The 11,828-nt window shown below is 47.0% G+C and overlaps 2 protein-coding genes across 2 annotated transcripts in view; one reads left to right on the top strand and one right to left on the bottom strand.

Moving 5' to 3' along the window:
• Positions 1 to 10,866, top strand: part of TTLL9 (tubulin tyrosine ligase like 9) — an 11,890-nt gene extending 1,024 nt beyond the window's left edge. The window contains exons 2-3 of the mRNA XM_033519178.1: positions 1,036 to 1,221; positions 10,349 to 10,866. Of these exons, the coding sequence (XP_033375069.1) occupies positions 1,036 to 1,221; positions 10,349 to 10,375 (213 nt within the window). The 3' untranslated portion in view covers positions 10,376 to 10,866. The remainder of the gene's footprint in view (positions 1 to 1,035; positions 1,222 to 10,348) is intronic.
• The window catches only part of PDRG1 (p53 and DNA damage regulated 1), a 1,836-nt gene continuing 622 nt past the window's right edge, over positions 10,615 to 11,828 (bottom strand). The window contains exons 3-5 of the mRNA XM_015647700.3: positions 11,688 to 11,762; positions 11,308 to 11,388; positions 10,615 to 10,981 (exon numbers count right to left, since the gene is read on the bottom strand). Coding sequence (XP_015503186.1) covers positions 10,899 to 10,981; positions 11,308 to 11,388; positions 11,688 to 11,762 — 239 coding nt within the window. The 3' untranslated portion in view covers positions 10,615 to 10,898. The remainder of the gene's footprint in view (positions 10,982 to 11,307; positions 11,389 to 11,687; positions 11,763 to 11,828) is intronic.

The raw sequence follows: 11,828 nt of genomic DNA, 5'->3' as shown, positions 1-11,828 counted from the left end.
CGGTTGCCATGGGGACGGGCGCGGGCTCCGGCGCCCTCACAGGCGGGCGGGGGTCGGGGGTCGCGGCCCGGCTCAGAGCGGGGCCCGGAGCGGTCCCGGTGGGCTCCCGGCGGGTTCCCGGCTCTGTATCCCAGATCCTGCACATCCCCGGGGCAGCATGTTAAGCTCCATGCGATCCTTGTGCAGGTGACGGCAAGGATAGCGTCCCCTTCCCCAAGCCTTCCACCATGTATGGGGAGTATGGATGGTATCTATGGGCATGTTTAGACGCTACAGATTTAGAAGAATTAATTAGGTTGGAAAAAACTTCTGAGATTATGGAGTCCAACCTATGACTGGGCACCACCTTGTCAACCAGACCAGGGCACAGGGTGCCACTCAAGTCTTTCCTTAAACACCTCCAGGGGTGCTGATTCCACCACCTCCTGGGCAGCCCATTCCAATGTATAAACACCTCCAGCCCTGTCCTCTCCTGGGCAATGTCTTCTGCAGCACAGCGCCTCAGCGGGATGTGATCCCACTGGGAGCAAGTGTGGCATTTGGGCAGCCTGGTCTAGTGGAAGGTGTCCCTGCCCATGGAAGGGGGTGGAATGGGACGAGTTTTTAAGGTCCCTCCCAACCCAAACCAGTCTGTGACTCTATGGAGGGAGGTTGAGGGTGGTTTGTAACACTGGGTTGACCAGCGGAGTTCAGGAGTGCTGTGGCTGAGCTGCTGCAGGGTCGCTGTGGGCATCTGCCTGCCCTGGAGAGAGGGATGCTGGCTGCACAGGAAAGCTACAGCAGGAATGGTGGAACATGGATTGTAAGACTTGCTCTGTTCTAGTTCCCAGTGTTTGTGCAGGGAGACAGAAAATTGAAATTGATCCTCTTTGTCCACAAAGAAAAAGCAGTTCTCAGTGGTATCCATATTTATTTACTTTTCCTCTCAGAATATGTGGTGCAGTTGATCCCCAGAAGCTTCTCAAGGGCAATTAAAGCAAGTCATACTGTGGGAGCATTTGTTGTGCTGAATCTCGTATTTCTCTTTCTACCCAGCTGAGTCAGAACAGCAGCTTAGCAAAGGATCTGAAGAGGTTTCGGAAACAGTTAGAAAGGGAAGCGGGAAAGCCTGAGGCAAGAAAATGTGCCTTTATTCTGAAGACCCTCAAAATGCCTTCAGAGTGCTATTTGTTTGTGGAAGAATTTTGCAAGAACCTTGGCATCACTTGGGTTATGAAACTGGTAAGTGTGTGGAAAGTGAGAGATGAACGGATGCCTTCGTTCTTCGGAGGGAAAGGAAAATATGCAGGAAACCCACAGGAAGAATTGGGCAGAGCAAGGTAACATGGAGAAGTTGTGCTCCTGGCCAGGTTCCTGATCAACATGTACCACCAAAACACTGCTTCTTGTGTAAGAGTTTATTTCAGCAGCCAAAAGTCAGCTCAGTTTATTTGTAGAGCAAAAGTTAACTCAGTGGTGAAGGTATAAAGTGCAGAGCTCTGTATGGAGGAACAGACTGTGCTCCCAGGGGTTCTGACTGTTGGGTTCTGGCTGAGTTGGTGCTCTGAAATCTTTCAGTTCAGCTGCAGGTGTGCAAGAGGGTGGAGGTGTGTGCAGGACAGGTGGGTTTTTTGGCTTCTGGTTAATGAGCATTAGGGCAGCCCCCAGAGATGGAGCTGTGAAAACATCTGTTTGGATTTAGAGAAATCCCATTGTGTTAGATGTCAAGTCTGGTGTAAACTTACTGGGTGGAATTCTATCCTAAGAATGTGAAATGATTATGGGAGACTCCATGACCACAGAAGCCCAGAATGGTTTGGGTTGGAGGGGATCTTAATGTTCATCTCATTCTATCCCCCTGCCATGGGCAGAGACAACTTCCACTAGACCAGGTTGCTCAAAGCCCAGTCCAGTCTGGCCTTGAACACTTTCAGGAGGGGATATCCATTACCAGTCTGGAGTACAAGCTGAGGTGGATTTGATTGGCATGAACTTCTCTCTGCCCTGTATGTAGAGAAGGGCAGCCTTATGCCCTGAGTCATGTTTTCCCCCCCCAAACCTGGAGCTGTGCTGAACACCACCACTTCCACTTCAGCCAGTGATCTGGGGATTAAGAAAAAATTGTGTTTCCTTTAGAAATTTTGACAATACCATGTGACACCAAGAAATGCCTTGCCTGTGCCAGAGGATTCAAGCCATTTAACATCCTAAGTGTTGTGCTGTGATGCATAATTAAAAACACACCCCTGCGAGTGAGCAGTCCCTCTGTTTTGTGCAGCAGGTCTGGTGAGGAGGCTGGGACAGGAGGATTTGTCTTACCCTTGTGAGAAGTGACTGGGAGGTAATTATGCAAACTAACTCGTGAAATACAACCAGGAGGATAGCAGCTAGTGATTATCTAACTCTACAAATGGGAAGTGTTAATTGGCAACAAAACCCTTATATTAAGCTGATTTTATGCCCCACAACCTCAATTAACATGGTAAATAACCAGAACACAGTAAATAAGGATATACGAAAAGCCTGTGATTATTGAAATTGTACCAACAACATAAATAGATTGTGGCTGACCTCAAAACTTGCAAGCAAGTGAAAATAAACTCCATGTTACTCCTTCTGTTGGTCTGTGTTTTGGAGCAGCCCCATGTTGTGATGTCCCAGGTTGCCCACTCGCACACTCAGAGGCAGGAGTAGGTCAGGATGTGCCCAGTGCCACATCCTGGGGCTGGAGGAAGCTGGACCTGGGGAGCAGTGTGGGAGCTGTGCTCCTTGGGTGCCTTATCTGGGCCACTCCTCACCCTCTTTTATGCAATGTGCAGCCTAGGCAGTCTTCAGGATTTTTCTGCACATTTGCCATAGCTCCCCAATATCTTTTTTGTCTTTCCTGTTTAATTAAGTTCTTCTGTAACATACACAAATTTAAAAGGGACTTAAAATTCCCAACAACATATGTTGCGTTACATATATTTCTGGAAGCGTGTGACAGAGTTTGTTTATTTGGTGCTATGGGAGTTCCCCATAGGCTGCCTGCTCTGCCTTTCCTCCAGGAATTCTCCAAACTCAAATATGAGGGGGTTTTTGTTGAATCTCTCTGCCCCCATAACCTTAAATAAACATGCTTGCACACGAGCAGCTGATGAATCAGGTTATGCAGGTCTCCTGCACTGAAATTCTGGAAAACTGCAGGAAATGCTAACGTTAAAGCCACTAAGTCTGCTCTTCCATCTGTAGTTGGCAAGTCACAAGGTGGGAGAATGTTCCTGAAAACTGAAATGTATAATTGATTGAAGAAGGTGAGAATGACAGTCTTTTCTTTGGGAATATCCAACAGGCATTTTGTTCTTTTGCTCTTTTTTCATCCTCTCCTTCTCCCAGTGCTTGGTCTGTTCTCCCGTCCTGCCCTCCTGCCATATCCTTCACCATTCTCCAGGGTAACAATAGAGGTTCTTACAATGGACTTTCCCAAATGCTTGGATACTTGCTTTGAGATCTGTTTTTTTACACTTTGAGTGCATATTTAAACTTCCAATCTCAGGTATATCTAACACTAGGCAGCAACTGGGTTATATTATCATATATATATATAAAATATACACATGTTTTATAATATATTTATACTATACATTCTTTGGGTGGTCCTGCACAGGGCCAGGAGTTGGACTTAGATCCTTGTAGGTCCCTTTCAACTCAAGATTTTCTAAGATTCCAGCAGGGTAGGAAAAGGACTGTGCAGTTCTACTGCTTGGAATTAGATGCATCAGATGAACCTTGTCACTTCCAACTCCTGCAAACACCTACAGGACTCGGCTGGCCCATCGCTGCTGCTGTCACCCTGTCTCTCCCCAGTCCTTTTTCATTGGAAAACTGGTGTCACCAGATCACTGGAAATGTCAGTGTGACAAATCAGCTCGGAACAAAGCTGAAATGTCACTCCTGGTTTTACTGTTAGTGGTTGAATTTTGGCAGCCTTTCTTCTTCCTTGGGTTCACAGGATGTAAGGACAGGGTGATTCACAGGAGAGAACTATTTGATTTTCAGCGTGTCACACTTGCTGCTGTATTGAGTTTGATAGCTTTCATTTGATTAACACATCTTCCCAAAAGGTATGCCACCTCAATTTGATGGTTTAGGAGACAGAAAAATCCATCAGATCTCTCTGTGAAAGTTCAGCAGAGTTCACATTCACTCTAAATGATCAGAAGCCTTTCCAGAGTGCGGGTGCAGCAGGATGCCTTGGGGGGGAGGGTGCACCAAGGTTTGGAGACTCTGTGACGTGAAGATCTTGTACCAAACCTCCTGCCATGGGCAGGGACATCTTCCACTACAGCAGGTTGCTCCAAACCCCATCCAGCCCAGCCTTGAGCACTTCCACACATGGGTGTTACCACCTACCTTTGAGTGGTAACTGAGGTTCTTGTTAATAGATCCCTTGTGAATGAGAGCGAAACGACACTGAATGACCAATGTACGTATATGAAGCAGGCTTGTTTTAAAACTATTTAAAAGAAAAGGAAGCATACAGCTGTTTTGATTATTTTCTATAAAAAATATAAAAATAAAACAAAGTGAAAACATAAGGCAAAGAAGGAAAGAACAAGGAAAGATAGGGGAGAGGAAAAATATCACCACCCATGGATCCAGTGATGAGATTTGATCATTGCAGTTTCAGTGTCTGTGGTTGGCATGATGGTTACAGTCTGCATCCATTAGGACCCCTCACACAACAAAGACTTCAACGGGTTTTATGGGTTCAGTCTTAGGGGAAATGCCTTGATACCTCCCTTGGGGGGGTTTTACACTGTCACATGCAGCTGTGCTTTATCGGGAGTGATGAAATTGGCATGACAAAAAAACATTAGGCCATGTCTGCAGGAACTGCTTCTTATCAGCCTTTGCAGGGCAAAACCAATTTATCTAAGCAAACTTTGGTTTATCTCAATGGGGCATTCACAGCTTTTCTGGGCAACTTGTGCCAGTGTCTCACCTTAAGATACACCACTAGCTCAGGGAAATTGTTCTTTCCTTTTCCATTACTTGTTGATTACTTCTGATTTTTACTATTTTTGGTCAGATAGCATCATGCGATGTTTGATTTCAGCTCAAGTGGCTGAAAATTGGGAAAATAGGGACAGAGAGGGAAAATAATTAATTGTCACTGAGGCACAGAGGACTGTCAGAGTGAGAATTGCATATTTGCTTGTTCAGTCTCTGTTTGTCTTGGACTTTTATCTCTATTTCAGCCCAGATGTTCCTCTCACAAATGTGGCAGCACAAAGCCTGCAGCTGACTGATCCTGGCCAGGGAGGGGGACATGCAGGCTATTCCTGGCTGCTTCTGTGGGATCTCTGGCAGATGCAGGTGATCTGACCTCACCCTGCCAGCTGCCATGTGTGCTGCAGCCACTTAACTGTGCTGCCTCTTCTCTTGACACACAGCCAGGTGATTTCCTTGGTGGCAGCTTTAGGTGTGAGGATGGGTCAGCTTTCTGCTTTGTGCATCTATAGGGTGGATCTTTTTTACTTGAAACTCAATAATGTTCTGGTTAGAGTACTCCTGAGAGGTAGATGTAGCTTAGCCCTTCTCTTCTGAGGTCTCAGAGGGACAGCAAGGCTGGCATTGCTGCACACAGCTGTCACTGTTAAGCTGCCTCTCTCAAGAGGTGGCAGCTGAGAGAGAGAGAGAGGGAGGGAGGAAGGAAGGGAGGAAAAAAAATAGGTTGTCAGATTCCTCATGAATCTGAGAATGGTGCTTGAGCATAATGGAGCGTGGTGTTGAACATCTCATTTTATGGGCTGCTCCCTTCTATAAATCCCTCTTGTCAGAAGGGAAAGGAGCGTTTTTGCAGTACCCTGATAGCAGAGAGGAGGTCAAGTGCTGGTGGGCAGCTTCTGATGGAGACCTGGGGACTGTTTTCTCCTGTAGGTGTATAGCAGTTAAGCCTGGAGAGCTTAAGTGCTGAGTGTGGTTGGTGGCCCTTCTGGTCTCTGGCTTTTTACTCAGAATTCTTGCTAGGCTGTGGAGATTATGATTGAAAACAAATCACATGGACTAAATGTGTGGTCATCTGTTGGGAATGACTTTATGTAATTGTTTGGATGTCTCAGGGCTGCAGGTTGGTGGTCGAGAAACTTGGACAGTGCTTGACTCCCAAGTGTGGGGCAGGGCCAGTGGAGGTTCTCGTTGTGGATATGGACAAGCACTTTCATCCAGAAAGAGGTTCATTCAGAAGGGGATTAGCAGTGACAAATGCATCTTTGAGCTCCTGGACTGTGACATCCTAACCCATCAGGATCTGAAACCCTAAATGTGTTATTAAGCAGACAAGGGATTACAGTGTCAGGTTGGCTGCTGGCCCTGGGACAGCGGGGGGGTCTTGTGATGCTTCCACACTTTGCAGGGGTTTGCAGGCTGAGTGAGCTGGCGTGGTGCTGTGAGTGAGTTGTACAGCTGTGTGAACTGGTTACATGAAGGAAGCTGCCACCTGGACAGATATAACTGCTTTTAATCAATCAGACTTCATCTGGGTACAGCACCATATAACTGTCAGATCTCTAGCCCTGTGTTGTGAAACCCTGCCAACTTGGCTATTTCTGGGAGATGTTCCCCTCCAAGTACCAGCAAATCACAAGTATCAGAGCACTTGCCAGAGATGGAGGGTCATCTCTCCTGCTTGTGTCCCACAGCAGTGACCCATCAGCACTGACAAACCTCCCCCCCAGAGTGGTTTGGCTGCCAGCAATGAACATCACCAGGTCCATGGTGCACTGACTGAGATGTAGGCTGGGAACTGAGGGTACTTAACAACAAAAAGCATTTAAAACAGAATTTGACTCCATTGGTTCTGTTTCTTTTTTAACACAGGTTTTCTCTCTGGTTAAGTGAAAAATATTTATCATGAAATTCAGCTGAAATTCTCAGAAATTTATCTGCTACATTTGCAACCCAAGTATTGCAACAGCAGGAACCCGAGAACACAACTGATTTGTCATTACAAGAGTTGAGAGAAACAGAAACAGCAAATAGCACTACAAAAATGACAAGCAAAAATACAATTATTATTCCTTCAGGCTTAGTCATGTAAAGAGCAAGCAGAACCATAGGTAGGGCAATTTCCTTTAGATGTGACTTATGTTGATGGTGCTCTCCTATGAAATCCCTCTAATTTAACTCTTCCTTCTAACAAGACATGGTCACTGGTATTACTTGTTACAGCACTGTGTCCTGTCAGCTTCAGCCCAATATTTCACATGGTGCCACTGGGGACAGTTTTATTTCAAATGAACAAATAAATTCAGCTCAGTTCTGGTCTGGGATAGCTCTAATGTGCACAGTCTACTCTGTTCACAGCCTCAAACAAAATTACTGCTAAGACAGCCTGCAGATAAAGGGCTGTAGTAACTTCAGTTAGTCAGGAAAGAAATGAATTGGAATGCAACTCCTCGATGTCATCACAATGCTGCTGGGCTCTCAGATATCTGAACACTGTGCTGGGAACCTGTTCTCTGCAGACACCCACATCTGCAATTAAAAAGGGTTAATGCTCATTCTGTGAATCTTCCTCAGCACTTACTGCTTCAGCATGACTTTATTTTTCACTTTTCTTTCTGGAAGCCAAAGGGATTTTTTTTTTTCTTTAGTATCATCAAGAACAGGAATAGAAACTTTGCAATAAGCTCAGAATGTTCTTTGGCTCAGCACATGGGAAAGAGATTTAGGGTTGGATTTCCTATTGCTTCACACTCACTCCTGCCTGCTACCAGGGTAATGATTTTGTGGGCAGGCATTTTTCTTAATGAGCCATTGGCAAAACTGCCTGTTTCTCCCTAATTTACTGTTGTATCTCCTCAGCTGGGTCTGGAGGTAAATACTTCACCTTCCTGTACTGCCAGCTGCCAGGGAGATTCTGAACTCAAGTTCATCTTCTGAAAGACTCAGCATTGTGAACAGGGAGAGCAGGGGGGTGAAGATGTTTATCACTTTCTGAGGGGTTTTATTACAGTGTTTGGGATGGATGGTCTGGTTTCATGATTTTCCTGGCAACTGATCATAATCCTCTAACCTTTATAGTGATTAAATGATGAATATCCAGAAGCAGTACAAAGTAAGGAAGCATGTTGCCCCTTCAGAGAGGGAAAACAAGGCAGCATGGGGCTGCCAAGGGATAGAAGCCCCTGTTGGAGCCAGGACTTGCACAAGAGCTCTCTGTCAGAGGTCCTTGTGCACTGTGCCTCCCACTCGTGCTGCTGCTGGAGCGCTCTGTTCCCAGCAGCTGGTCTTGCAGCATTTTGTCATTGACTACACAACTGTGTTAACCCCAGATATTAATAGCAAAGAGATGTCCCCTGCTTTCAGCTGTGTCCCTGGTTGCCTGGGACTTGATTCCTGCATACAGCTGGGGAATTGTCATTGCTCAGGTACTTCAGCCCATGAGTTTGATGCCATAGGCTGACAGGGAAGGAGCAGCATGTCGGAGGCTTTGACCTGGTCTGGAATGACAGGCCTGTCAGCAGAGGGGGTGATCTGGGTGATCATGAGAATGTCATAGCAAACACACATTTGGCTGCAGAATTCATCCAGTGCTGGCAGGTGTCCTGCTTGGTCATGAAGCTGTTGGCACAGGAGGGGAATGCATATCTTCATTAGAGAACAAGAATGGGTGTGTGAGCTCTTAATGAATTAGGAGACTAAAAGGACCACAAGTTTTCAAAATCTGACTCTGTGGTGACTGTTTATTGGACACCTTCCTGAAGTTGTGTATTTTACTGACGGGAAGCAGTATTTGGATTCTCCATACGTGGATAAGCTGACACACATTTGCCATGCACACCTCAGTTTGTCTACCATCATCTCTGGCTGTGGATTCTAACTAACAACACACGAGTAGAGCTTCACCTGAAAGTGAAATATCACCTCACCTCTACAGGCAGGAGAAAGGTGCTGTGTAACTGGCCTGGTAATGTTTTCATTGTGGCTGATGTGTCCTAGGAAGAAACAAATGGCACAGCTTTTCAGGAATCTGGCTGCACAACAGAAAGTGTGGTGCTGATTCCAAGCTTGGGCTGGGAGACACCCTCATGGATGAAGTTTGCTCTCTCCTTGTTAGGCAGCAGCAGCAGCTCCCATTTCTCTCTGGACACCACTGGCCCAGCACAAGGCACTGGCTCCTTTATTTCTGAGAGTTTCCCAGCTTGGAAGCTGCAGTGGGCTGGAATGAGGTATTTTAGCTGACACAGGGATGCTTGGCTGCTCAGCTGGCCCTCTGCACTGCAGAGCTTAGTTCTGTTCCATGTAAGAAAACAAAGGGGCTAAACACATTCTGCACAGCAAAACAAAGCTTTTAGGGCAGGCAGGCACCTGATCCTCCTCCTGCTACTACTATGGAAACATGTCAGAGCAAAAAACCTGTTGCCATGAGACTGTAAAAATAACCCTGCCATCACATTTCAGAGACACGGACTGGCTGCACCACATGGGTTATGTAAGAGCAACTCCAACACTGGGATATGGCACTGTGAGCTGCCTCTTGCTCCCAGGAGACAGGCAAGCTTCTGAAAAAGCTGCAGGCAAGACAGTTCAGGTAGTAAGTCTGTTATTTTTAATCTGTGTATCTGAAATGTTAAGCCTGAAGTGGACAGAGACACATTTAGGGTTTGTAGTGTCAGCAGCAGAATTTTAAAAGTTAGACCAAGCAATGGTAGTTGGGTTTTTTGGTTTAAAGAAATCACACCTTGGTTTTAGGGGGTCAGATACAGGGTATTTTTTGGAACTCTGTGTAATTTGAAGCATGCTTAGAACTGGCCAGGACAGGAGAAGGCCTTGCTAAGTTGCAAGGTGGACAGGGAGCCAGGGAAATGGTGGTGCTGTGTTTATCATTGTCATGGCTGGGAAAAAGGAAAGAGAGCAAGGGACCAGGCCCAGCTCTGTTGCTCATGCAAGATTTGGCAGAACAGGTGAGCAACCTCAGGGCTGGAGAAAGGACAACAGCCATGTTATCCTTTTATGTGGAGAAATATCTCCACAGAAGTTCAAAAAAGTAAGGGCTTGGCTGGACCCACACACTTCCCTGTAAGCAGAAAAAAATCAAACTCACTGTAGTCATGTACTAATTATCACTATTTTTAAAAAATCTTATGCTCTTGACCGAGTTAAGCCCTTAGGGGAGCACATTCAGAGGAGGGAGTGCAGAAAACAGCAAATTTTAAAACCTTTGCAGAAACTACTACTGGTTTCATCAATTGTCCTTTTACAAGACAAACTCAGTGAGTGTTCCTGCTCAGGCCTCCTCAGGCTGCTTTTTTTAAATATACCCAAGTTTTATCCCTTCATCCAGTCCTGAAAGCCTAATTTCTGCTCTTTTGCCTTCCAACAGTGGAACATGTTTTCCAAGCAAGACTGAAAGGATGCTGCCTCCTCCTGCTCCTCCCTACACATCCTTAGAGATTCCTGACGTGCCTCAGATGTACAGCTTGGCTTTGTTTGAATGCCATGGGCGTGCACAACTCCTCTTCTGTGCTTCAGGCATGTGGAGGATTCCCAATCCCTCCTACTCCTGTTCCCAACGTGACAAAGGAGCAGCTCTGAAGCCAGAAGCGTTCACATAAGCCCCCAACAAGGAACATACACATGGAGTCAGGAAATGTCCCACTGCTCTGATTTTAATGATCCCACCTCCACCCCAGCCGTGGGCCTTTGCCCAGTGCTGCATTCAGCACGGCTCTGCCACCCGAGTTCCAGCAAGGAAAAGGGGTTTGTGATCCAAACAAACTGCAGTGTTGTAGCTGAGCAGCCAAATGATTCCCAGGGCCCTCACCTACGTGGGCTCTGGACACAGCAGTGCCCTGCAAATCCCGAGGACTGTGGCTATGGAAACATGAACCCACAGTGACAGCCAAACACGCTGTGACAATGGCATGGCCACCTCAGCCCTCCAGGATGCGGTTGATGAGTTTCATTTCCTCGGCAGACATAGGATTCAGGTTAAACCCCTTCAGCTCAGGTTTGCCTGAGAAAACACAGTGAAAAAAATCAGGATTTTATCACAAAAGAAGTGAAGCAGGTCACGGTAAACTCGAGAGGGGCTGTGGGGAGGGCAGGGACACTCCTGGAAGCTGAAGTGGGGTCACCCTATCCCAGTGTCAGAGGGGGTTTAGGGTGCTGCTGGGTGACAGCTCCACACAGAGACGGACAATGCTGCTGGGGCACAGAGGGAACTGTAAAATCAGTGGAAAAGAGGCTGCAGGAACAAATGGAACTAAGGAGTTTCTGGACCCTCCTGATACATGAGTCTGCTCCCAGGCACTGAGCAGCTTCCAGAGTGGGAGCGTTTACCTTGAGCTTCATAGAGCTGGTTGACCTTCACCCGGAGTTCTTTCCGGAGGTTGTTTATCTCCTCATCCAGCTCTTCCTGGTCTGGGAAAAGAGGCAGGAGTGAGGAGGACTGCAGTGGGCTCTGGGATGAAGGCTCAATTTCCCATGGGACACAGCACAGGCACAGGGAGGTCCCACCCCACCTCCACCACCCCCAGAGCTGAGCAGCTTCTGCATGTGCTTCCCAGGGCACAGCACGGGCCAGAATCAGCGTCTCGAGAGGTTTTGGTCACATCAAAGCCCATCCCTGGACAGAACTCCGTTAATTGAACCAACACCTTATTAATGATGGTGCTCATTAAAACTCTTATAGCTACACGGAGCCCTCGGGGTGACCTCACCCTGCCGCAGGATCTCCCGGGTCTTTGCCTTCGGCAGCTCGATGAACATGTTCCCGAAACAAACCATGGCCTTCTCTGCTGGGAAGAAGGGGAAGGGAAGGGAAGGGAAGGGAAGGGAAGGGAAGGGAAGGGAAGGGAAGG

Source organism: Parus major, chromosome 20 (assembly GCF_001522545.3).
Source record: "Parus major isolate Abel chromosome 20, Parus_major1.1, whole genome shotgun sequence".
Classification (NCBI taxonomy): Eukaryota; Metazoa; Chordata; class Aves; order Passeriformes; family Paridae; genus Parus; species Parus major.
This window is presented reverse-complemented; position numbering and strand designations above follow the sequence as displayed.